This window comes from Lytechinus pictus, unplaced genomic scaffold (genome assembly GCF_037042905.1).
Source record: "Lytechinus pictus isolate F3 Inbred unplaced genomic scaffold, Lp3.0 scaffold_20, whole genome shotgun sequence".
In the NCBI taxonomy this organism is placed as follows: Eukaryota; Metazoa; Echinodermata; class Echinoidea; order Temnopleuroida; family Toxopneustidae; genus Lytechinus; species Lytechinus pictus.
In genome coordinates, this window is record NW_026974141.1 from 2,054,546 (window position 1) to 2,082,200 (window position 27,655).

At 38.2% G+C, this 27,655-nt stretch overlaps 2 protein-coding genes across 2 annotated transcripts in view; one reads left to right on the forward strand and one right to left on the reverse strand.

Annotated features, from left to right (window-relative positions):
* Window positions 1-17,741, forward strand: part of LOC129283181 (protein CIP2A homolog L-like) — a 30,482-nt gene extending 12,741 nt beyond the window's left edge. The window contains exons 9-21 of the mRNA XM_064114895.1: window positions 691-766; window positions 1,286-1,483; window positions 2,465-2,621; window positions 3,903-4,047; window positions 4,319-4,418; window positions 5,562-5,680; window positions 7,189-7,411; window positions 8,771-8,833; window positions 10,772-10,882; window positions 11,394-11,590; window positions 12,121-12,234; window positions 13,717-13,939; window positions 15,401-17,741. Of these exons, the coding sequence (XP_063970965.1) occupies window positions 691-766; window positions 1,286-1,483; window positions 2,465-2,621; window positions 3,903-4,047; window positions 4,319-4,418; window positions 5,562-5,680; window positions 7,189-7,411; window positions 8,771-8,833; window positions 10,772-10,882; window positions 11,394-11,590; window positions 12,121-12,234; window positions 13,717-13,939; window positions 15,401-15,550 (1,876 nt within the window). The 3' untranslated portion in view covers window positions 15,551-17,741. The remainder of the gene's footprint in view (window positions 1-690; window positions 767-1,285; window positions 1,484-2,464; window positions 2,622-3,902; window positions 4,048-4,318; window positions 4,419-5,561; window positions 5,681-7,188; window positions 7,412-8,770; window positions 8,834-10,771; window positions 10,883-11,393; window positions 11,591-12,120; window positions 12,235-13,716; window positions 13,940-15,400) is intronic.
* Window positions 17,742-22,257: 4,516 nt separating this feature from the next.
* On the reverse strand, window positions 22,258-25,777 carry LOC129282914 (uncharacterized). The gene is made up of 2 exons (XM_054918769.2): window positions 24,105-25,777; window positions 22,258-23,599 (listed from the first exon to the last, which is right to left on the reverse strand). The coding sequence occupies exons 1-2, from the start codon at window positions 25,665-25,667 to the stop codon at window positions 22,952-22,954; spliced, it is 2,211 nt and encodes a 736-aa protein (XP_054774744.2). The 5' UTR covers window positions 25,668-25,777; the 3' UTR covers window positions 22,258-22,951.
* Between the last annotated feature and the right edge of the window lie 1,878 nt (window positions 25,778-27,655).

The following is a 27,655-nucleotide window of genomic DNA, read 5'->3' on the forward strand; positions in this document are numbered from 1 at the left end:
AGGAGAACTGGGCCCCGTCTTACAAAGAGTTGCGATCGATCCAATGAACCGCAACTATGGAAAGCCAGCAACATCAAAATCTAAAATAGATTTCTATTCAAATTATTTCCTTGGTTTGATGTATATTCATACATTCATAGTTTTCTTTAAAAATTCAGAGTGCTTCACTTTACATTGTGCAAATTTCCTGAAGAAAAAAATTATGACATTGATAGATTTCCATGTAGTTGAGAATCTATGTTGATCGGATCTAATCTAACTTTTTGTCTATGGATTAAGAAAAAAAATCATGATTTTCTCTTGCTTTAATTGGTACACAAATCTCTTTGTAAATATGACTGTAATTGTAAATCATCTTCTATCTGAAAATGCACAATGGGAATGTGTAGGATGTGTTTTTTTTATATTTCATTTATTTAAAAGTTTACCTGCATTGTATTGCAAAAAGGTACCACTTCATGGCCACATTGCATGAAAATTAGTATTGTGGTAACCTTGATAACCCATGGTAATTTTCCCGGAAATCCTTGATTCTGAATGGCTGTAGAGAATTCTTACCTTGCTAATTGATTTCATCCCCCGCACCCTTGAAGAAAAATTATCTCGAATTAATGCATTTTTTTTTAATAAAGCACATTTTTTAATACCAAAATGTTATTGCAACTTTTGTCATATTTTGTCATTCTATAGGTTTGAGCATTTTCAGCTGTGTTTACACAAGGTCTTGGGTTTATTACCAACACAAGATGAAGAATCAGTTTGTAAGGTTTGTAATTAAATCTTTGTATTAGGCATAAGGAACAAAACTTTCTATTAATAAGGCGGAATATTATTTCTAGATGTCTTGCTTGATATGTTCATAAAGCTCAAATTTCTTGCCCCATTTGTTGAAGACTTTTTCTTGTGAGTATTGCACATCTTTTGAGATGAGCCGTAATATGCGACACCCTGGCACACAGTCAATCTACGTATAACATCTTGTATGCAAATTGGACAAGATATCTTGCAACAAACATGGTTTTCATGTAGGTACTAATCCAATATGAATAGTGTTTAATGTATTAAATGGATAACTAATTGTTCCTGACAAATTTTATTAATAAAACAATGAAAGGAAAAACAAAAACAAACAAAGAAATGCATATAAAATGTTTATAATATTGGAACTGCGATACCATTTTTTTCAAGGGGGAGTGGCAGGTCTTTTGCATGAAGAACTTTAGTTTGCCATCTAATTAAATAAGCAAATATTCCTCTATTTTCATCATTTGTAAAATATTTTTAGCTTTTTGAGTTGATGTTGACGTTCTGCAGTGTGTCGGGACTCCGCCCAACGATCTGCCGTAGCATCATGTCATCGACCAATCAGGGAATGGACCAATCAGAAGCCTTCTTTGCCGTGGTCAAGTGGGCCTCACGTCCGGTCCAGAGTAATAATACAGTCTCGCTGCTAGCCCTGGATCTACTACGAGAGGTGTATGAGGTAGGTTGTAGATAGAATAATAACAATAATAGCTGGATTTATAAAGTGCTTTTTGCCTGAGGATACAAAGCGCTGCTATTATTACCCCGGCTTTAGCTCGAGCTACCATCACCGGCGCTCAGTGCATGCAAGATATTAATCCTGGCGGGTACCCATTCACCTCGCCTGGGTCGAGTGCAGCACAATCGAGATAAATTCTTGCTGAAGGAAAACACGCCATGGTCAGGATTTGAACCCATGACCCTCTGTTCGAAAGGCGAGAGTCAGAACCAATAGACCACGAAACTACTTGTAGAGGAATAGAGTAGATAGACACAGTAATTTTCTGTTTACTGGTAAATCAAACAGACAATTTGTTTTGGATCTTTTCATGTGAAAATTCATAGAATTTGCTTTTGAAGAACAAATTCATGTATTTGCTGTGTACATTTACTATGACAAAACAGAATTTCCATTTTAGATCAAGTTTGAAACGGAAAATCACTGTCCCTAAGTAAATTCTGCATAAGTTGCCCTTCCACATATCAAATAATCAACAAATTTGAAGCATTATTTTTACAAGAATGTGCAAAATGTGTCTTATTTGCATCTTTTAAGTCGAATTTCGTCGAAATTGAACAAATTTCTGCGGTTCACGCAATCGCAGTCAATTCCAAGTATTTTCTGATCAGGAATTTTAGTCGGATCAAGTGTAACAAATTTTTGCCAATGTGAATGCAAATTACTGTTATTATCTCCACCCTCCCCCCCACACACTCAAAGAAAACAATACACTAGCGTTAGAAGGTACTTTCAAAATTACTAAAAACAAATTCGTCAATAATTTGTCCGAGTTTGCAGGGTATTTTTTTCAGTGTGAAAGCAGAATATGAGAACTTGTGAGGCAAAAAGAATGCAGGAGTATACAGACTTTTGCGTTAACTTTTTATTCATACTAACCCACATCCACCTCCATATTTTTTTCTCCCATTCTTCTTCCAGGAGATGTTGGATTCGGGTCTTGTGACCCAGCTGTCTCCGCGTACCGATGTCACTATCCCCATGGCAACGGGATTAATCCTCCCTCTGGATGAGCTAGAGGGTCCGTTCACCAAACATAAACTCACCAAGATCTCAAGGGTTATGTGTCTTCTTATGAATATCCTTTTGATAATAATAATGATGATGATGATGATGATAATGATAATAAATAATTATAATGAAATGATGATAATAATAATAGGAATAATAATAGTAGTTATAATCATGATGATAATAATAATAAACATACATATTTAGCACTCTCTATAAAAACATATTTCATGCAAGGCAAACAAAAATAGAAAGAATATAGTGTCTAAGTGGCACCAGGGAAAAGAGTACATAGAGGCTCGAGGTGATTTTGTCCCTGAAATGCCCAAAAGATTCCTGGAAATTAAAACAAAAAGAGCCCCTGGAAAGTGTTAAAGCTTGTCCAATATAGCAGTTTAATAGGTAGTAAATCGTGATAAGCATCCCCCCCCCCCCCCCCCCCCGAATTAAAAAAATAATATATTTGCCTGGTGCCAACTGCCAAGAACTGATGATGTTAGAAAAGATAAGACTTTAGTTAAATTTGAAAGTCTGTAATGATGGTTTAATTTAATGGAAAATAATATAATGATAATAAAGTAGTATAAGTGAGCAAGCAGCAAAGGTTTGCTCACTATTTGTTTTTGTTATGTTGGGGGTGTTGGGAAGAAGCTTATCCTAATGTCTGTGAAGGTTTCACCCTTAAAGGTATCGTTTAACTATGTGAGCAGCCGATTTAAAAAATTCTCAAACCAAGATGAAACATGTGTACAAGTGCATGTATTAGAACTAATAAACCCTGAAAACAACCATTATTGAGAATGAAAAGCTAAAACTACAAAGCGAACCCCGATTTTGTAAATAGGCGTCTTATAGACACCTAAATAGTACACATAAGTGTATGGGATGAAATTAAGATGGTGTTTTCGGTCACTTTATATTTCAATTTTTGAAGCACTAAATAATTATTTTAGAACGCAATTTTTTCTGGGCTTCATTTTTGTAACGTATCACAGACACAGGTGACAAGTGTGACCTTCTAGCTCAGATTTTTTTAAAGTCAAACCAATGTTAAACAATCACTTTAATTTTATGTAGCAGAGGGGGAAATATGTCTGTGGCGGCAATAAGTTAAAACAGAAAATGTGGGGCATCTCATCTCGCTCAAAAGAGGCTCACCATTCTTGCATAACTTATGGACAGCTTTATGAAAAGCCTCTCAGAATTCTATTTAAAAAAAAACTCATACTGGATATGCACTCACGAAAGCGAGGGAGACATTGCTTATTTAGACATTAAGCTCTTTCAGAAAAGAAAAATATATATGTATTTTTTTTAAGTCTGATTATCCTTGACTGGTCTCTTGTACCTCTGAGCTGTGACGAGGGAACGAGGTCAGAGTTGAGTCGGGTCATGAACTTTGACCCCTGTCTGTCCATCGTAGAATACCAGCTTGATAACAACCAGGTCGCTGTAAGTAAGACGAGGGTCATCAACGATGATTGTGATTGGAGGTAAGTATTTGAGCTTAAAGGAATTAATTACCACCCCCCCCCCTTTTTTTTCCTCATTTTTCAATTTAAAAAATATATACATTTGAATTAAAATGACATAATTCAGCAACTGCAGCATAGATATAGAATATCAATATCAACACACATCAATACATGAGTGAAATATAGGATGAAACTGTCAAAGTTTTATTGGAGTATGTAAGAATTAATTTTGTACATGTATGTCTAATACCACAATTGGATTTCATCTTTAATTTCATTTCTTTGACAGTGACGCGGGCGTTGGAGCCATTCTGCATATAGTCGATCTGATGGTGACGTTGCAATCAAATGTACCACAGCTCAAGACTACACTGATACAACTACTTCAGGTATTTGGTCTTCAAAATGCACAAATTTGAAATTAGCTTGTCTGAAAGAGTAATTCTTCAGCTTCATACTGTCAAAATATAACGTGGTGAAGTTGAATAAAAGAAGAGACACAGGAACTTATTTTACACCAGTTTTTTTTTTCATTTTTTATTTATTGCTGGGAAATTTCATCGAAATTGTACAGTGTGCATATCTGGCTCTTGAGTGAGCAACAAACTTCAAACCTTCCTATTTTTTTTAAGCTCTTTCTGAATTTCTTCTTCATTCAATCCAGTACTTGTTTGTTGATCGATTTTGACAAGTCATATCACACGGCAAAGCTTAGAATGTATTTTTCAAGCTGAATAAAAAATCACAATATTCCTTTTTGGCAACTTATTGTTAATTTTGGGGTGACTGGTAAATTATTTTCTCCAAAATGCTTTGAACAGGGAATCATTTGTATTGTCAGGGTTCGCACAGACATGGAAAATCCTGTAAAAATTTGTGGTCAGGGAAAAGTCAGGGAATTTGGAAAATTTGTTAAAAGTCATGGAAATGCATTTACCTCTTGGCTATGGCAGCTTTCCAGTTTGTCGTGTCTCGTAATTCTCATACTCTGCTATTATAATTGGTGTTCATGATTTCCATTTTTCCCAGTTTTGTGACATCCCATATTCTACATAACTCTCGTGACGTCACGGGAAGTCATGGAGAGCAGCAATTTAGTCATGGAATTCTGTTTTCCAATTTCAGTGGGAACCCTGATTGGGATTATTTTTTAAATAATATTTTATGATTTCGGAAAAACGTTGAAAAATGGATTTTTGTTATCTATTCAGTATTTTTGTTATCATCTAGATATCTTTCATATGTAAATACTGTTAGTTTTTGTTAAATTGTTATGTAGTCATTGTTTATATACATGTATATTACAGAGTATATTTAGTAGACTCACGATTGTTCATTCTTAACTAATAAGTTAAGAAACATGTTTCTATCTGCCTAAACTAGAAGGGGCCAGGCTTGACTAGCATTCATGCTATTTTCTGGTTCCTATTCTTGCTTTTCTATGTATTCATAACTGATTGGCTGTAAACTTGTAAATTGGTGTTATCATTGCATTGGATAATAAATAAATTCATTCATTCATCTTATCCTAGGATCATCGGTTGGTTCCCTTTATGGCACATGGTCTTAGTTCAAGGGACAGGGAGAGAGTCCATGTTAGTCTCAGGCTCATCAGGGCTGCTTCAACGCTTCAAGAATTCCCCACGATAATGTGAGTACTGGTGGATCCATTGGGTGATTTCAAGTCCGGTGTTGGCCTTGGTGTTGGGGTTGGTGTTGAAATTTGGATTGCTTCCCTTTGCTCCAAAACTTATTCAGAGTTTGTAAAACTGATCCACATCACATTCCTGACATTTCAACAACTAGTGAGTGACTTTTCGGGACCATCTTCATTTTATGCTTGGTATTATAATCGTGTAAACATTGACCTAACACCAACAATAAAAGGTCAACACTGAACTTGAAATCACTCATTGACCTGTTTATCTAATTGAACAAGGTGGTCCCTGTCAAGGGCATACCTAGTCTGCTGTGCAAACCCTTCACTCGAGTTAATTAAGGGTCTGAATTGCAGCCTACTCATGCCTTGTGTACTGAAGGTCTCCTGAATTGAAACAGCAAGTTTTGTATGTGTTAGTCTGTGCGTGGAGACACACTTGTTGAAACAGAAAGTTTTGTATGTGCTATTCTTTGCGTGGAGACATACTTGTTGATCAAAGTTTCAATCAGGGTCTGTGCCTGCAGACTAGGGCATACCGGTATCCACAGGCCCATTTGATAAGACATGTTACAATAACAAATTTGCACTCACAGTTTTAAACTACTGAAATCATTCAATTTGAATTTTCAGTTCCTAAGAAGGGGTCACCTGTCATTTGTAAAATCATCTGTATCTTACAACTGCTTTATGAAACAAACACCTGGGTCCCGAAACACAAAGATTAGCGATTAATCGTATGCTTGATATCACGATTGATTGTACGTTTTAGTCAGTGGAATCAATCGTAGAAAAACGTTGTACGATCATTGCTAAGCTTTGTGTTATGGGCCCCAGGACTAAGCCTATTGTAAACTCAGAAGTCAGTAGTCGAATGGTTGATTAATCTGTCATCTATGGGACCAGTATACTATTTTTTTTTAAGTGGAAGATAAGACATGCAGCAGCTTGGTATCTCCGAAAGATAATAACAAATAAGAAATCTGTTTCAGTTACTATGATAAAAGGTGACACTTCTGCAGAAAGAAGGGGCTATTGGAATAGCCGTGGTGTAGTGGTTCTGATTCTCGCCTTGTAAACAGAGGGTCGTGTGTTCAAATTCCACCGCGGTCTAGCGTCCTTTAGCTAGGCGTTGATCCACACTATGCCACTCTCGACCCAAGTGCTAAATGGGTACCTGGCAGGATGCAAAAGTTATTGTATTCTCCATTATCATCATCATCTTCATCATCATCTTCTTCTCCATTATCATCGTCACCATCATCATCATCATCATCATCTTCATCATCATCTTCATCATCGTCATCTTCTTCATCATCATCATCATCTTCTTCATCGTTATCTTCATTATCATCTTCATCATCACCTTCATCATCATCATCGCCTTCATCATTATCTTCATCATCATCTTCATCGTTATCATCATCTTCATCATCATCATTATTATTCTATTATTATCATTATTTACATTTACCTTCTCTCATTTCTATGTTTAATTTCAGTCTTGGTGAATGCATCGCCTCCAACAACTCCCACAATATCCAGACCTCACACCAGGACCATCAGATTGACTCAGCAGCACCCCATAACCTCAACCAGTCACAAACCAACAACTATGAGATGTCCATGATGGCGGCCAACCTAGAGGTCACAAGGTCAAAGGTCACAAAGGCAGACAACGCTGGTTTGGATAAGCTTATTGATAGAATGCAGACAGGCTTGGATGTAAGTTTTTCTTTGTTATTGTATTGTTTCTAACCTAGAGGTAATAAGGTCAAAGGTTACCAATAACCGTCACTGCTGGTTTAGACGTTCTTATAGTTAGAATGCAAAGAAGGCTGGATTTATTGTTTTCTAAGTTATTTTGTTTCTAACCTAGAGATCATAAGGTCAAAGGTCACAGAGACAGAAATTGCTTGTTTTAAACGAACAGATCTGGATGTTTCTAATCTAGATGTCGAAAGGTCAAAGGTCACCAAGGCATACAGTGCTTGTTCAGACAAGCTTATTAATATAATATAGACAGGTATGGATGTTTCTCATCTGGAGGTCAAAAGGTCAAAGGTCACAGAGACAGACATTTAAACAAACTTATTGTTATAATATAGACAGCTCTGGATGTTTCTAATATTTAGGTCAAAGGCCGCCAAGGCAGGCAAGCTTATTGATAGAATGCAGACAGGTCTGGATGTAAATTTCCTTTGTTGTTGTTTTGTTGCTTAATAGCTAAAGGTTATAAGGTCAAAGGTCATGAAGGTCTTCAAAGCAGACAATGCTGTTTTAGACTAGCTTGTTGATGAATACAGATAGGGCTTGATATAAATTTCCTGTGTTGTTGGTCTGTTTCTAAACCTACTCGTCATCAGTTTGAGTTTAATTTGTGTCTATTGCAACTCTTTGTAAGATGGAACTTTGGGTTGCATTTCATGGCACCATAGGCCCCGAATTTACAAAGGTGGTTTTGAAAAGCATCAGGTTAGCCCATGGTTTATGCAGATTTCCTGAATGAATTACGCTTGAATACTGCATATAATAAAAAATGTCCAATGGTGATGCATGCTTTTAATCATAGTGCGCCAAATTGACGCCTGTTGCCATGATTAATTATGCTATTTTATTCATGAGTCCACTGAACAGTGGACTCATGCATAAAAAAGTGTACCTAACCATGGCAATAGGTGTTGATTTGGCGCACTGTGACAAGAGCACGCATCAGCATTGGACATTTTTTAATATAAGCGGTAAATTAAACATAATATTTCACAGGAAATCTGCCTTAACCATGGGTTCAACCGACGGTTTTCAAATCCACCTGTGTGAATTCGGACCATAGTGGGTTTCACTGGCAACTGTAATAAGCTACTAGAAATCCATACTTCTGATTGGCTCAGAACAAATCAGTTATTGAATAATCAGTGAAATCACTTACTTTATACAACACTCCCCTCATATTCATTGACGACTCAATTTTGCTGCAGCAGATTAGTTGCAGTGATATCTCTTCATTTAGCAGGAAAATTGTTTTAAACGTGATCATGTTGATTGAAAGGACTTTCCAATTTTCTTCTTATTTTCTCATCACAGCTGAAAGACGTCAAAGCATCAGAGATTATGGATGTATATGAGCACAAACTCTCAGCACTTGCTGTAAGTACATTGTATGCTAATTTATACTAGGCCAGGTATCATAAAGCTTAGTGATCAATCTTGGGGATGATTTATACGATTGATTGCATTGACTTTTGTGTATGATCAGTTGGAAGAGTCAGCCCAACAATCAATGCCAAACTTTATGTTAAGGGTCCCTGGGCCCCGTCTTAACAAAGAACTACGATTGATCCAATCAACCACAACTATGGAAAGCCAGCAAGGTCAACATCTAAATTTGTGTTTGTATAAAATCTTCTAGATATAATACATTCTAGATATAATGTATATTCATATATTCATGTTTTCTTGAAAATTCAGTGTGCTTCTCTTGTTTACAAATTGTAGGACATTGTGCAAATTTCCTGAACAATGAATTATGACGGTGATGGATTTCCATATACTTGAGATTAATCCAATCAATTGATAACTCTATGGAAATCCATCAGTGTCATAATTTTTTCTACAGGACATTTGCACAATGTCCTTTGTAAACGAAGAGAAGCACAGTGAATTTTCAAGAAAAATATGAATATATGAATATATACATCATAGTAAATTAATTTTGGACAAACATGAATAATACATGTTGACGTTGCTGGCCGTCCATAGTTGCGATTGATCGGATCAATTGTAACTCTTTGTAAGACAGGGCCCAGATGTCACACAAACTCAGAACATAATACACTGCCATAGGCCTAAGTACATTAGATAGTCTTGATATATATCTATTTCATCAAAACCATAAGATATATATTTCCTTCTTTTAATAGATATGATTATTCTTTATTGAAAAACCAAAACATCTGGAGGCATAATTCTTGGCAAATATGTGTGGTACAGAGCTGCCAAGTAGTACTGGTTTTCAGTAATTATTACTGAAAATGAGAAAGAAAACTGGGGGTTTCATGCAAATTACTGATTTCTAAAGTTTCAGTTTATTTGTGGTCCTTTGGTATTTCTGTGCAAATACTAATTTTCTTACCAAAATACTGAATTCTGCCTTTAACCATAACTAGACCAGGCTTTTTTGGCTGTTCTGTGGCCGGGGGGGGTTGATTCAACCCCCCCCCCTGAGATCTCGGCCGCCGATCGCGCGAGCGCTGCAAAAATTTGCACGCTGGTAGTGTGCGATGTAATCTACAAGGCTGTATGGTAAAATTTTCCAAAATAATGAGATTTTATTTTATATGAATTAATTATGCTAATTTATGCATAAATCATACTTTTTGCTCTAATTCACTAAATAAAGCTCCTAGAATGCTAATTTTTGGTAAAAATATTCTTTGTAGCATTCTTAACAATGGCAATTGAAAAAAACTTTGGTTTGGAAATCAATTTCTTATGCATTTTATTGTTTTATGAATTTCTTATGTATTTCATTGTTTTTCAACCTTTTGTTTTTCTTTGTTTTTTTCACCAGATTTATTGCACAACCTTTTTGAAGCATAATTATGCTAAAATCAATTGCTTTCAGCTGTTTAAAGTAAAAATAATCATATATTTATGAATAAGATGAGAAAACTCAATTTGCATTGACTTTGTACACAAAATCACGTTTTGGAACAATTTTTGGTCTGACATGCACTTACATAATGTTGCGTAATTTCGGAACCGCGTACCCGGGCGTCGTAAATTTGATCTCAAAAGATGCGCGAGACTTAAAAGTATAAACTCTGCGAGTGGCGCGGTCAAAAAATTTCGCGCGGCGGAATGATCGCAGAAAATGTTGAAGGGGGGTTGAATCAACCCCCCCCCCCCCGGCCATTTTAGGGTTAAGATACTGAAATGTTCTTGATCAGGTTGGCATCTCTGGTGGTATGAATGTTGGAATGTCATAGGGAAATTATCTAACTTTGGTGATGAGTTTCTATTTATGAGACTGCATATACTTGCTATCAGAAGAATTATTATCTTGTTTTTATCTTCATCTTCCAGACAAAAGAAAGTCACCTACAAGATCTCCTGGAAGCGAAAGCATTGGCGCTAGCCCAAGCAGACAGGCTGCTAGCTCAGTATAGGTGCAGGAAAGCTCAGGCAGACAATGAGGTGAGGACCCAGCATTCAACTTTCTTGAGATCTTTCTTGTTATGGGGGTTGTGAGGGGTGGGGGGAAGGGGAGAGGAAGGGGGCAAGTGAATGTGTATTTGTATTTGCAGGTGTTTGTCTTTGAAATAAAAATCTTATGGAAATTATTAGAGTGAAGCACATGTTGTAAGAGATTGATGTTTATTATTACCATCATTGTCATCATTTTTATATTAATTATCATTTCCATCATCATCTCATCATTAGAATCATTATCATCATCACCACCATCTTCAACATCATGGTCATCATTGTCACTATTGTCATCATTGTTATCATCATGATTTATCATCACCACCACCATCATCATCACAATTGTTATTGAAAAAAAGTGAAAATCACTGTCTGTTTTACATGAAATTCTCTCCATGCATTCATTTCCAGTATATCATCTTAATTCCTACATATAATGGTACTTGCAGTTCATATGTTGCCATTCAATACCCATCTACCGTATATATTTGTTTTCTAGGCCCGGAAGCTTCGTTCCATGATCCAAGAATCAGAGAAGAGAAGTGAGGAATATCGAGATGAGCTCAGCGAGAAGACTGTCGAGAAAGAGAGGATGGTGGGCGAGATGAAAGCCATGATGGCTCAGATTGAGAGACTGGAGGCGGTTGCTAGGGAACACGAGAGGTTAACAGCCGCCCATGCTGACCTGGGTCAAAGGTGAGGCTTATACTGGGGCGTGATTTTTACTGACAAATTTGCTTTGAGCCAATAATGTGCAAGCATTTCAGTAGCTTATAACTGGTTAGTAATTTTCACTGACTTATTTGACAGGAGCGATACTCTCACCAAAAATTAGCATTCTACTAGCTATATATAGTGAGTTAAAGGCAAAAACATACACAAAATCACAAATTTAGGGCAATTTTATATGCTTATTTGCACAATTAATTAATAAAAGTATACAAACAATTTATTTTTTGAAAATTTTACTATACAGCCTTGTAGTTTACATCTGGCTCCATGCGCGTGCAAATTTTTGTGGTGATCGCGCAATCAGCTGCCGAGATCTGAGGGGGGTCAAATTGACCCCCCCCCCCCCCTATATCCTGGTCTGAAAAAGCCCAGTTAAAATAGCACAAAGATGTTTTTTATAAGTTACACCAAACTTAGCCTGTAAATGAATTTCTTGTTTTTGTGCTTTTTTGTGATAATGTATTTGACATGAAGATTATCTGTTTACTGTACAGGTTAGAGAGTTTGAAAGAGACTCTGGAGTCCGAGAAGAAAGAGAGAGCTAGTCTCTTGGAGCTACATGAAATGCTTACTAAGCACAGCGAAGCGTTGAAGAACAAACATGAAACGTAAGTACAATCATGAAAGTTTATCGTTGTTGGTTAAAAATAACAAAATTTTTAACTTTTGTTCACAAAACACAAAGAAAATTTGAAGAGTTACCTTGGAATTTTCGGCTACTGACTGCAACCTTCCTCCGCGATGTGACCTGATTTGACCTTAGTGACGTAGTGATTGATGATCAGGTCATTGACAATCAGAAGCTTGTATCGCCCTTAGTCCTCACATCGCTGAGGAAGGCTGCAGTCAGTAGCCGAAAATTTTGAGGCAACTCTTCGAGATTTCTTTGTATGTTGTGATCGAATATTTAACTTTTTGTTACCACGGATATCTGTTCAACTGACTAAAAATTGATCCATTAGAATTAATTGTGGTCTCGTATTATTATATTCTTGTCATTTCATTACAAAACTGTCCAATCCTGTGCGTGCCGCAATGGTGACTGGCTGCAATATTCCCCTGGGAGTGACGGATGTGTGCATACATTGTGTGCTGCATTGACTGATTCAATCCGATAACTGGGGTAATAATAATGTGTGAGCACTATACAAGCTCTGCTTTTTATTTAGGCTCCTCACTTTTTTTACATTTTGTAGTGTACCTTACGTTAAATACTTATGTTAGATAGTTAATTTGATCATTGATACACTATATTTACAAATACATTTGTTATGTATATTATGTTATTTGTTTTAAAAGTGGAATAAATAAATGAATGTATGTATGTCTTTAGCACATAAATAATGAGATTATGGTCATTACTGTTATTGAATATTATGTATAGGACAACGTTTCTCCAGCAGGATTGAAAAATGTGTGTGCTCGGTGAATGGGATGGTATCTGGCACTCCATAAATTATTTTCGTCTTAGTTGACCTTGGGTAAATTACACTATGGCTATGAGAATATAGTCTGCAGGCACAGACCCTGATTGAAACTTTGATCAAATAGTTGGCCCTCACACAACACTAGCACAATTACAACTTGCTGTTTCAATATCAGACCCCTTAACTCGAGTGAAGGGTTTGCACAGTAAGCTAATGAGAATACACACCTTGGGGACTATAAACAAATTCTGATTCTTTCACATGGTTTTAAGGTTGCTTGAAAACGTTGAGAGTCAGTACAAAAGTATGCTAAAGCAACTCCACCTGAAGGAGGGACAGCTAGATGAGGACTCTGATAATTACCATGGTAACCATCCGAGATCTGTACTTCTAAGGCACTTTGTCAAAACTCAGAACTATGTCTTTCCCAGAATCTTGCTAGCAGCTTTTCATTAAAATCATTACAGTCACCATAGACATAACAATGAGGACTGCAGGAAAGATGTAATGGAAAGACGCATAGCATCCTTATAGCGGGATACCAGCTAAAATACGCTGCACAGCCTTTTGACAACTTGCCGAAGCCAATCATAACCAAGAATTTCACATAAATTGAGAGAGCTGACATCTCTTCATGAAACAACCCCTTTGATTCTTTCCCAGAACGCTTGGACAGCTCGAAGACCTCGAGAGCCAGCACAAGAATACGATAAAGCAGCTCCACCTGACGGAGGGTCGGCTTGGTGAGGTCCAGGAAGAGCTGAAAGATACGGAGAGAACGTTGAGGAAGACGGAGCGGGAGAGGGAAGAACTAGAAGGGGCCATCGACAAACTGAGAGGCGAGCTGGCGAAGGCCGAACAGGCCAAGAAGAAACTATCGCAGCAGGTGAGTAAGGATTTTAGATTTCATTTGATCTTTGAAGCGAGTTTGTAAGTATTATCTGAGCATGAGGGAGGAGGATGCGCTGAATAGAGTAAAGTGGAGGGAGAGGTGAGGGTGATCTCTGTGAGTGTGAGGTCAATCCGGCTACTATTGTAGTTGCGGACTGGATTTACAACCTGGGCCCGTCTTACAAAGCATTCCGATTGATCCGATCAATCTCAAGTATATGGAAATCCATCAGTGTCATAATTTTTTCTTGATGAAATTTGCTCAATGTCCTTTGAAAACAAACAGAAGGATACTTAATTGTCAGGAAAACGTTGAATGTATGAATACACATTTCTAGAAAAATATTTTGAACAAACGCGTATTTTAGACGTTGACGTTGCTGGCGTTCCATAGTTGCGATTGATTGGATCAATCGCAAATCTTTGTAAGACGGGCCCTTTGATGACTGACATGTGCAGATAAAGGTCATTTGTACCAAAGTCTTGAACCCTCCAACATGGAAACTCCAAAAGGATTTCCTGATATAGCAACACTCATTTTATAAAATGGATTCCAAACACCTGCCCTCATTGATCACGATCATTAAAAGCTGGTTAAAAGGGTTTCCATGACATTTGCTGCGGCGACAACTGCTCAGCAATACATTCCACACACTAATCGGAAGACTAACTTCAACTCTGGATTTAACACTATACCCTTTCCTCACACTAACCCTAAAATGTAACCCTATTGCAATGCCAACCCTGAACCTACATCTTAGCAAAATAAAGCCCGGAGCAATCGTTGCAGGAGCAAATGACGTGTCACCGTTTAAAAGAAAAGCTTGTCTCTCTGTGCACGTAGCTGAATGGTGCATTGCATGAATAGGAGTGCCATTGAGCATCAATTCATGGTTCACTCTTGATGCATTCAGTAAACTCTTTGGTTGATAGTAAATTGAATAAGGAAGAAGTAGAAGTAAGGACTAGAAGTATTGTTTAGTCTGCTCAGCTATACATTCCACACACTAATCGGAAGACTAACTTCAACTCTGGATTTAACACTATACCCTTTCCTCACACTAACCCTAAAATGTAAACCTATTTCAATGCCAACCTTGACCCTAAATCTTAGCAAAATAAAGCCTGGAGCAATCGTTGCAGGAGCAAATGACGTGTCACCTTTTTAAAAGAATAGCTTTCCTCTCTATGTGCTTGTAGCTGAAAGGTGCATGCTTGAATAGGAGTGCCATTGAGCTTCAAAAATTATTGTTCACTCTTGATGCATTCAGTAAACTCTTTGGTTGATAGTAAATTGAATATGGAAGAAGTAGAAGTAAGGACTAGAAGTATTGTTTAGTCTTGATGTGGGTTAAATTGTATGAAAGTATCACACTTTGTTTGGAAAGGACACCCATCTGTAATCAACCTTTGGATGCTTTGATTCATTTATGTTCTCTCATCTTTTTTGTTGTAGGTGTCGAAGCTTGAGACGGATTGCCGGCAGCAGAAGAGCACCGTCCGGGAGAAGGACGCCCTCATCAGTCAGCAGAAGGAAGAACTGAATAAACAGCAGCAATTGACCCTGATGATACACAGTTTAACCAGTAAACAACAAGAAAAATAATAGATCATCAAACAAAGGCTCCCTCGGGCCATATTGTATTGAAATTTGCCCATTCTTCCCACCTTAGCTATACACATGACTTACAAGTATAAGGTGTATGAGGGTTTATTGGTTACTGCCAAGTATTTCATGAAAAGTCCTGTTGGTGATTTTTACTGACTAGTTTGCTCTCTGCCAATCAGATGCAAGGATTTCAGTAGCTTATAACAATAGTTGGTGAAAATCACTGACTATTTGTTTCATGAAATGGTTCCCTGAAGGTCTCGGGAGGACTGACATCGGGCCACTTCATGGCCTATTCAAATTATGGTTCAAGTCCATTCCTGTGTGCTCATAAAGCGGTATGCCTATGCCATTAACGTGGTGCGAGTTGAAGGCCATTGTTTCCCGGACTGAGTCTTCATACATTAATAATAATAATAGGCATTTATATAGTGCCATCTATCTAGAAATATTCTATTCCGAGGCGCATTGTTATTATTATTATTATTACCCCGGCTTTCGCTCCAGCTGCCTTTCAGCGCTCAGTGCATTCAAGGAAATAATCCTGCCGGGTACCCATTAGCCTCACCTGGGTCGAGTGCAGCACAGTGTGGATAAATTTCTTGCTGAAGGAAATTACGCCATGGCTGGGATTCGAACCCACGACCCTCTGTTTCAGAGTCAGAAGACTAATCCACTTGGCCACAACGCTCCACATACATTGCTTGTTGCTATGTCAGAGATGGCTCTCCATAATTATACTTTTTCTTGGGATGAATTATACAGAGAGGGATGAGGATCGACAGAAGAATGAAGGAGCTGGGAAAAGAGAGGGAGACGAAGAGAGAGTAGTGAGAGAATAATTTTATACATAGATATAATGCTAATTGTAATATATTTATTTATCTGTTATATATAATGTTAATATCGAAACGTCTTGTCCACTGTACATAATATTCAGTGTAAAAAGCAAGAAACCAAGGGCCTGTAACACAAAGCTTAGCTATCATCGTAGAACATTTTTTAACAATTGATTGCATTGACAACAATGTACAAACAATCTTAAAAATCAAGCTTACGATTAATCGCTAACCATTGTGATATGGGACCCTCATCACACGTAACCACTTTTCTACTTGTAATGGGTGGTTGTTCTAAGAATGTGGGAAAAAACAAAACTCAGCAGTTAGCGGGTTAGATATACCTTTCGTGAATTACTTTTGGCTTATCTGACACCCTAATCGTATCTCATATTACCACTTAATACCCCGCTTAAGATTTTTTTCAACGCATAGAAGGAGGGGGGGGAGACAGACAATAAAAAGAAAGAAGTGTGGAAATGGGATATATAAATATCTGAAGATAAATGAATTGAATTGAATTGAATGGAGATGGTTTTACAATATACCCTTTTCTAATTTACAAAATAATCTTGATTCATCTTAGTACCTGAGTTGACACCTGGGTCCCGTCTTACAAAGAGTTGTGATTGATCCAATCAGCCTGAACTATATGAAAATCCGTCATTGTCATCATTTTTCCACCACGAAATTTGCACAATGTCCTTTGTAAACAAAGAGGAAGCACACTGAATTATCAAGAAAAAGAGTAATGTTTGAGTATATATCATATCTAGAAAACATATTGAACAAAAATGCATTTTTGATGTTGGTGTAGCTGGCTTTCCAAAGTCGTGGTTGATCGGATCAATCACAACTCTTTGTAAGACGGGGCCCGGATGTGAAGTTTGGCGCTTGATAAAGGAGATTTGTTTCAGATGGATTATAACAGCGAGTGGTTTATGATGAGGATAAAAGGGATATAGTCAAGGTTAGTACCACAAAGTCACAAGGCCGGTGGAGAAAAGCGCCTCCCATAGAATTTGTACGTTTGACCCGGGCCAAGGCCGTCAAACTGTGGTCTCGAGGACGGCCTTGAATACTTGCCTGGAGGATTAACACCATAGCATTCACCAGGTCCATGATGATGATTCCAATACTAGTCTTGTCTCTCAGACCTGATATCGTTACAGTGCCATATCCCCTCCCCCACCACTCACACTGCCTGACCAAGATACTCATCACCACTTCAAGGCGAACATGATTTTTGTATTTTGATTTTTAGAATTTAATTTGTGAATTTCATTTGTATATAATACTTTTTCATATTCTAATTGTATTATAAAGGAATAAAGCTTATTTCAATGTGATGTATTTGATTTGTGTTATGTTTGAACTGTATTGTTTGGGTGTGCCTCGCGGGAATGGGGAGGGGGTTAGGTGGGTGGGTCCTTCTAGGGGACAGATGCTAAAATTCAATGCAGCCGAATAGATGAGAGTGAGCTGGATGGAGGAGGAAAAAGGCTGTATTCATTCAAAGTTGTAGTCAGTTTAAATTAACATTTTTTTTCTTTTTTTTCAAATTTAACATATTGAGCTACAGATGGTTACATAAATGTGTACAAATTATAATGAAAGCAGAAAAAAAAAATTTCTACAAATATCCCTGGCAAAATGGGCTTTTAAGGATCTCCTAATGCACTTTGAAATTCAATTGCCTTGATTGTATGTGGGGAGAGGGTAGAGAACGGAGGGGGGGGGGATAAACGGGTGACCAACTTTCTTGTGGTGCGGGGGGGTAGTGCACCTTATTATTTCCAATAAAACTGGATCATCAGACTTTATTATTCATCGTGTAGTTATCTCTTTAATACGCATTGATGACATTTCTCTGCAATTACAGTAGCCAAAAGGGATTTTTTTTCTGGGATTGAAAAAGAAGGGAAAAATAGACAACTATCGGTAAGGTAGCTCAAGATAAGTCTAACCTTTGATCCTTATTGTGGAAGTCATTAAACTTAAGAGAGCAAATTAAGACAATTGATCGTGATATCTGTCTCAATGTTTGTTATCAGTACTGACATACCAGATTGTATCGGTAAATATATCAAAAGGGTGTAGCCTCACCTGTAGGGATTAAGGTAGGTATTGGTTAGAGATTGAGAGGGGAGGGTGCAGGTAGATCCAGAGATGAGGGAGGAGAGCAGGGGAGAGTAGATAGATAAATGGTATTTATTTTGATTAAAAATTCAATTAGCCCAAGGCTGAATTACATTAATTTGTACAGAGTAAAATTTCAGTAAACGATCAAGCAAAACAGTATAAAAAAAAAAAGTATACAATTGTATAGTATTGGAAAGGGGATACAAAAAAAGTATACAGAGGGAGAAGTAATGTCAAAAGGAGGAATGGGGAAAGGTTAGGAGTAGACTAAACATAATGAACATTTTAACATAAATATATATTTAACCAATGTTGAATGAATAACAATAGATTAAAGAGTGGATTGTATGAAATAATTTTTTTTTTTTTTGGAAAAGAAACAAACGAAAGCTATTAATGAGGGTCAAATTGAAGGAGGAAAACATGTATTCCATACAAAGGATTTCTAAATGAAACAGTAATCTGGGTCTGGTAAGAGGGATGAGAAATCAAATTTATACAGGAAGGTGACGGTAAGGGATAAAACAGAGTGAGGGTGGGGTAAAAAACAAAGCGGGGGAGGTGGATTCAGATGGGTAGGCTATTAATGGGAAGATTAGAAAGAGAAAAATGGTGGGGGAAATTGGGCATTGATAGAAGGGGTAGGCTAAAGAAAGGGAGAGAGAGGGAATTTGAAGGGTTGGAAATGGGGCAAGCAGAGAAAGGTTGGTAAGCAAAGGACGGAGTTAGAAGGGGGAGGGGTAAAAAGATGGGGGCATGGCGAGAAGTGTTGGCACAGAAGGGAAAGAATAAGGAGAGAGAGAAGGGGTGAAAAGATAGGGCATGGACAGACTGGTAAACAAAGCAAGGGAAGAGGATAATAGACAGAGAGATTGGGGGGGAATGGGGCAAAGAAAGGAGGACAGTAGAACATAGAAAATGGATATGGAGATGAAAGAGTGAGAGGAGTGGGGTCTGTGATAGCGTGCATGAACACGGTTTAAATGGATAAGGAGATGAAAGAGAGAGAAGTGGGGTATGTGATAGTGTGAACACGATTAAAATGGATATGGAGATTAAAGAGAGAGAGAAGTGGGGTCTGTGATAGTGTGAACACGGTTTAAATGGATAAGGAGATGAAAGAGAGAGAGAAGTGGGGTCTGTGATAATTAATGTGAACACGGTTAAAATGGATACGGAGATGAAAGAGAGAGAGAAGTGGGGTCTGTGATATAGTGTGAACACGATTAAAATGGATACGGAGATGAAAGAGAGAGAGAAGTGGGGTCTGTGATATAGTGTGAACACGATAAAATAGGGGAGATTCTTTAAGATTAAAGAAATGTCGAAATGATTAATAATGATAATAGTTGTGAAGGAAGGAGAAAGATGGGGGAAGATGACGTGATGACTGGTGTGAAGATTTAGAGATTGTTCGAGGTCTTATAGTTTACCATGTATATCTATTTAAAATGTTTAACATTACGTAACTTATCATCCCTGCCCTGGTAAAAGGGTGATAAAAAAATTGGAATGAAATGCTTTAACTTAATTATGTCACGTTTCAATTTCAGAAAATGGGATAAAATGTCAGTATCTTGGTATACACACCCCACTCCCACCTCTTCCACCATTCCCTACTCCCCCTCTTTTATTCTCGTTTACTGCCCCCCCCCCTTCTTTCGAGCTGTCTTTCTCTCTCACCCTCTTCATCACGCTAATTTCTATCCCTTTTTATTTTGGTTTCCCTCCCTCTTTTCCTCCCCGTCTCTCCCCCCTCCGATCACTTATCGCCCCTCTCTCCTCCTCTCTCCCTTATCGCCCCTCTCCCCCGTCTCTCTCTCTCTCTCTCCCTTATCGCCCCTCACTCTATCTTTCTCCCTCTCTCTCTCCTACTCACTCTCACCTTATATATGCCTCTAATTCCCACTCCCCCCCCCCCCCTCCTTTTTTCCATCCATCTCTTTCTCTTTCCAGGCCGTCTCTCTTCTTATTCCAGTTCTTATTTTTTACACAATATATGCAATATGTAACTGAATAATCAACATTTTTTATGTCACAAAATTAATACAATGATAAATGTCATATCCATTACTAGTATGAGGGAAAACACAAGCTTTATAAAAGTGTAACAAAATTTCTGAGCAAAATGGCTAATTCTTACAAGAAAAAATGCAATCAGTATTTAACACTTGGTGCAGTAGAGTAAGATATGACCGTGACCTTTTCTTTCCTTTCAGATTTGTCATCTTGTATCAAATATTTAGACGATTTGACCTTTCTGTAGGCCTATCTGTTGTTCCCATTGTATATGTTTCATTTGATTTTGTTTATACAGTGCGTCCCACAAAAAACGAAACCGAGATTAATCGATGATTTATCATAACTTAATCACAAATACAATAGACAAATGACCTACCATTATAAAGCTTAGAATCTGAAATAAGGCTTGAATTTCAATAATTTTATAAAATTAAGAGGTTCTACAGGCTAGCGTTCAAACTCACTTGACACTCCGTTTTTTGACGATCAGTCATGCATTAAGTCTTTTGTTGACCATACGATAGCTTCTGTGGGAAACCGGTGAAAACACGTTTATTTAATGAAATTATGGAAATACAAGCATTGTTTCGAGGGAACACAACTTTTTACTTCTTGACTATTTTTTGTGATTAAGGTATCAAATAAAAGAGCAGATATTGAACTTTTTAAAAATGTGATTTTCTTTTTGAAATTCAGATACCCCCCGCCAAATTAGTTTTTAGTATCCTTTCTTCAAATTGTTTTTGCTCACTCATGCGTGAATGAGAAATAATCTAAGTAATATCAGATGAAAGAAGAGATTCTAAGCTTTACATTGGTAGGTCATTTGTCTATTGTATTTGTGATTAAGTTATGATAAATCGTCGCCTAATCTCGGTTTCGTTTTTTGTGGGACGCACTGTATAGAACCCATGAAGAAGGCTTGAAGCCGAAAGCTTGGGCTAAATTGTGGTCTATATAATTATCAGCAACGCCCCATCGTCTTACAAATTAACTCAATATCTGGCAGTGTTTGAATTTGGCTGCAAAAATTATTCTAACGATAATCATAATACAAAATGAGATGGCCATAATACTCTAATGCATCATTGATATTACCATAATTATTCCATTGTTTCATGTTGCACAAATATCAGATTTAGATCATGATTTTAAAATAAATTTGTTCTCCTGAGATTTAAACACCTCATTTTACTAAAACAAAATATATTTGAATTTATGTGACATAATGTTGTATATATGTATATATTTATATAAAAATATTTATATTTAAACATGAGAAAAATTTATTTCTTGGAAGCACAGTATCGAAATATTGACATGTTACTTTAGAGTATGCCTTTCATACTCAGAGTATACATATACATACAAGATTAACAAAATTCTGAAAGAGCAATTGAAATCCACATCGTTGATGCTTTTGGTTACAAAAAAAGTAGTATCGGAAAACCATTTGATTATATCATTGCAGTATATTAGACACAAGGCACATAAACTTTGAATGTTATCGATGTAACTGCAACAAGCCTGAATACCCCCCCCCCCCCCCCCCACTGGCGGATCCAGGGGGCCCAGCCGGCCCGTCCACCCCCCTCCCCCCCCCCCCCTTGAGAGGCACAGTTAAAATTTGTAATGTAAAAATGCCGTTAAAACACCAGTGTGCCCCCCCCCCCTTGAAAATGAATACCTTTTTTTTTTCTTGTCAAAATTTTCCCCGGAAAATGTGCCCCCCTTGGATCCGCCCCTGTACCCCCCCCCCCTTACCTCAGTATGCTATTAATTTGTTTTTAGATGAAATGAAAAAGGGCGCATATTACATGGTACATAATAAAAACCAAAGTTTTTATATTTTAGTTAAGGGATGATGAACGGGTAGGAAGACTTGGAAATGAGAAGAAAGAGAAAGAAAGAAAGAAAGAAAGAAAGAAAGAAAGAAAGAAAGAAAGAAAGAAAGAAAGAAAGAAAGAAAGAAAGAAAGAAAGAAAGAAAGAAAGAAAGAAAGAAAGAAAGACAGAAAGGAAGGAAGGAAGACAGAAAGAAAGAAAGAAAAAGAGAAAGAAAAAAAGAAAAAGAGAAAGAAAGAAAGAGAGAGAAAGAAAGAAAGAAAGTAAGAAAGAAAGAAAGAAAGAAAGAAAGAAAGAAAGAAAGAAAGAAAGAAAGAAAGAAAGAAATGAAGTGAATACGAACGTATTTGCTAATACTAGTAACTCAGAAGGAATCCGTACAATTTCTACTCAGCAGTTATTTAATACTTAATTCAATAGGTACGGAGAAATAGATTCTGACATTCATCAAGGAGGGGGCAAGTTTGTAATGTCGATATTTGAAAGATGCTCTTCTCTTGTCCAATTTGCTTTAGTGGGGAGAAAACAAAATAATGTTTGCAATCATGAGGCTACTCGTTTATGCTAGCCAGTATTGACTCCAAGCTGATAAACTGTATTCGGGCATTGTTCATGTCACATACGCTGAGAATATCGTCTCGTACGAAAGTGATTCCATGTGGAAAAAGAAACTCCCCATCTCCGGCACCCTGTTGTCCAAAACTACCCACCACCCTGAGCTCCTCGTCAACGACCACGAGCCGGTGCCCGATCTGGTCAGCGACCACGGCACCGCGTCCATCCGGCAGCCACGCCACGCCCGTCGGTCTGATCTCGATATTGGTAGCCGTACTCGGTGGTCCATGACGTGACGTCAGATGCGAAGCCACGAGTTTGACGCGGAGCGGAGGTTGTGCGTTATCAGTGCGCGCGAGAATAAGCGCACCGGCGCCGTAGTCGCTGACGAGTAAACGATTACCAGTTTGATCGATTGATGCGTAGTACGGACATACCATGCCCTCTTCACTTGGTTTGCTGAGAGCAATGGCCGTGGATTTGGGTTTGCAGTCATGCTTGTCACGAAGATCTAACATCTGAACACAGTGGTTTCCTTGGTCGCAGATGAAGACGCGGTGACCGTGTGACGTCACACCTCGAGGGTCAATTTGCTCAGGAAGTTGTAGGGAATGAACCCTCCGTCCTTCGTCAAATAGGATGACCTGAAGAAACACGGAAAATAATGGAAATAGACTAATTAAAATACAAATTTGTGCAGCCTTCATTTGTTAGTTAGGCATCTAGTAACTGTAACATGATCTATATTCTATCACACTGTGCAGCGTTAACAGATAGCGTTAACAGCGTTAACAGATAGCATATAGTATACATATATTAACTATTACACGGTTTATTATTCACCACTTTTATATTAAATGACAGGCGAAAGGGGGTTAAGGGGACCATGAACCACCCAATCCCTTCACCCCTCCTCCACCGTAATCCGTGCATGAGCTGGCCGTTGCTTCACCAAGAAAACATTAATTAAAGCTGTTTTGTTCCCTTTTTTCATTATTTTTCGTTTATTTTTCTAATAGGCCTACAATTAATCTTTGCAAGTCAGGTTGACAGGTCGTTTTGTACGACCATGTTAACTTTCATTGCTGTTATAAAGGGGGTGAATGTTAAACAAGAATAAATCAGATAACTCATATATCAGCAACCTACCTCCTTTCGTTGTGAATCTGATACGACCAGGCAACCGCCATCCATCTGAGTAACATCAAAAACTCCCTGGGCCTTGACCGACTCTCCATCATCTTCCCACACGGATGACGACCCCGTCACTCTCCCATCCAAACTAACATCCAAGATCCTACCGCGTCCGCAGTCTGCCACGGCAACCGCACCGTCCATACCGCTTTGAAGTCGACAGATTCCTGAGGGCCGTTCTACCTCATCATTATCTTGCAGGAGTGTTTGATACTTTACTCTGGGCCTACGTGAGTTGGCTAGAGCTCTTCCTTCCTGGATGAGAGGGATATTCGGCAAAGTCCTTTTGGCAGAACGTTCTTGCGTTTTCTGGAGACTCCTTTCGCACGACTTGGAACCACGGCAGCTTCGATGAGGACCGTCGTACAGTTCTCTGATAGAAGCATCTTGAGCGGGCAGCGCTGAGGGTTGACCACTTTCTGTTCTTCTGGCGGGTGGCTCAGTACCTGGAGGTGGTAGAGATGTGATATCGGGAAGATATCGATTATTCTGGAGGACCTGGGGCTCGCAACCATCTGCTTCTGAGCGTTGGTCCCGAGGTGTCACCGGTACCCTTGGTGAGCAAGGTTTCGGTGACAGACTCTTCGTTCTACGAGGCGGGGTTGGAACGAGATGAGACGTGGGTCTTCCTTTCCTTGAAGAAGATTCTTCGAGGGACCAAGACAGAGAAGATGTTGGTGTTCCTACTCTGGATTTAAGATGCTGGGTTTTCTCACGCAGTGTTGTCATTTGCTCCACAGCATCCTTGATGGTAACCTCGACATCGGAATTATTGACCACCTCGAGGTCGTCCAATTCGGTGACAGAGTTCTCCGTGCTCATTTTTCTTGCTTTCCTTTGAAAGCCGTCCACCTCAGATAGAAAGGAGTTGAGCACAATCTCAGAACGCTTTCCATTTGACAGATTGCGTACTCTGTTCTGTAGTCGCCCTGTGTACTCTTTTAACTGCACTCTCTCCTTTTCCATCGCCTTCTTTCTATTTTCAATCATAATCTTATTCGCCTTCGTGTTTTGTTTCAACGACCTAATGATCTTCTTTTTCCTCTTTTCCATGACGTCGACGATTTCTTCGAAGTGTGCCTCGACCAGCTTAACATTTTTGTCGAGACCGTTTTTAATCATCTGGAGCACCCTGTCGAAGTGCTTTCCAAGAGGTTTGTAGACAGCTTCGTCGAGATGGTGAAGCTTCGCTAGCTGTGTCTTCAAGATCTCGTTCTTCTCACTCGACAACGACGATGAGCTTATCGGCGGAAAAGATGATTCGGTGGATGTGACCTCTTGATTCGGGTTGGGGGACACGTTTCGAATCTGGCAGGACACGCAAAAGACAGTGGTGTCCCCGCTATTAACCAGAGCGTTACAACTGTCACAAACCCTATGGCCACATGTCAGGAGGTAAGCTTTCATCGAATTAGACAACAAGCACACAGAACATCGTGTTTCAGTGCGACCTCTCTCCTGTTCTCCATGATCTATTACTTCTATCCTCAAAAGAGAACTAAAATCGTTCTCCATCATCCTCTAATTGGTGTCCCACTCTCGAAATGCAAATCGCGGCGACCGATCAAGACGCCCACTCAACACAGAATAATTAGGGGATTCAACGCAGATTGTTCCTATTTCAGAGTGATAATTGATCTATTGATTTTGAGCCTTCCCCACAGTTTGTTTCGTCTTGTTTACTTTGTTGCCAGGGGAAACTTCGTCTACCATGAGCGTTCGAATGAAATGCATTGTGGGAAAAAAAAACATTTTCAGGATTCCCCTAAACGTCATGGAGGTGTAAATAGAGAGCAAAGTCTGGGACCAGGGTATACAAAGACGTATGATTGATCCGATCAATCTCAACTGTATGGAAATCCATCAATGTCATAATTTTTTGTTCAGAAAATTTGCAAACAAAGAGAAGCACACTAAATTTTCAAGAAAACGATGAATGTATCACTATACTGCATAGCGAGGAAATATTTTGAACAAACGTTCATTTTTTTATGTTGATGTTGCTGGTTTCTATAGTTGTGGTTGATCGGATCAATCGCAAATCTTTGTAAGACGGGGCCCGCAGGTGAGCGTTTCACAAAAGGACGTGTCAGACGTTTTCCTGTTTTGTCCGACCGTTACCACAGTAACAATGCTTCTTAGCCAATCATAATCAAGGAAAGTTGTCAGAGATCTGACCAACTTGTCGGACAACAAACTGGGGTCTGGGATATATAACACGTATAACCCCTTAATTCAATTGAGAAATTTATGACGTCATGCCGTCTAGCGCCCCCGCCCCCATAAAATATCCTAGCTCCACTCCACTCTGTATCGATTTTTAAGGAATGTGACTTTTTACACTCTTAGATTTTTTTTAAAGATATCTTTATTGACCCCCGATGGTCATCAAATTGTCAACAAATCAATTCCGTATACATAAAAAGTTGCATACAATGTAATTACAGCATATCAACACAAAGAGCATGAATAATAATCCAGTAACATCAACGAGAAGGCTTACACAGAAATCGTACAGAGCGGTAATAATAATCTTGTAGTACATGTACATTCAAAACTTATTACTTATACAGGATAAACAATAAATGTAGCATACTAAATGAGAAGGATTTGGGAAAGGAAACAGAAGCTTACGATCAATAATCTCTCAAGATTTAGCAATTTTTTTAAATCAAATTTATCAGTTTTATTGGCAAGTACGCAAGTTTTATTGCCAAGTAGTTGAATACTCAAAGCCTATTTAAGATATATGCTTTTAGTTTAGGTATACTATCCGTCATACCATGGTTGGGCGATTGCCCCCCCCCCCCCCCTTAATAATTCGTTCAAAGGTTAGTTTATTTACAATAATGCTTTGTTTTGATTGCGCAACACTCTTGCGAGTCATACGTGCAACAGTAAACGTTCACATGCCGGATGTAAAAGAGTGCACGGTTCTCATTTTCTGAAGGTGTTTCGTGTTTAACAGATTCCATAAATAAAATGATATTATGCTGATTATGATATTTGGAATTGCTATGAATTGCCTACTTGAACTATGTTTTATTTTCTTAAGCTATCGTGAATTCCTTTGATAGATGGATTGTATTACGTCAAAACCAAAAGGTGTAAAGGGTCAGTCACATTAAGAAACCGAATCCAAAATCACCGATAGTTATGTCATTGGTGATAACGTAATAGCTTTGATCGGTCTGGAGCCGGTTTGATTAGTGTGACTGCAGCATACAGTAACATTTTCATTAATGAATAAATATTATATAGCAAATTAATGTCAATGTAATTGTCGTGGAATGCTGAACAGAAATACCCCCATCGCTTCGAGTGACGCAACGTAGTATACACATTAAAGGCAAATATTGATCTCAATCAAAACATGGGATTATTTCCAAATATTGCTTAAAGGGATGGTCCGGGCTGAAAATATTTATATCTTAATACATAGAGTGGAATTCACTGAGCAAAATGCCGAAAATTTCATCAAAATCGGATAACAAATAATAAAATTA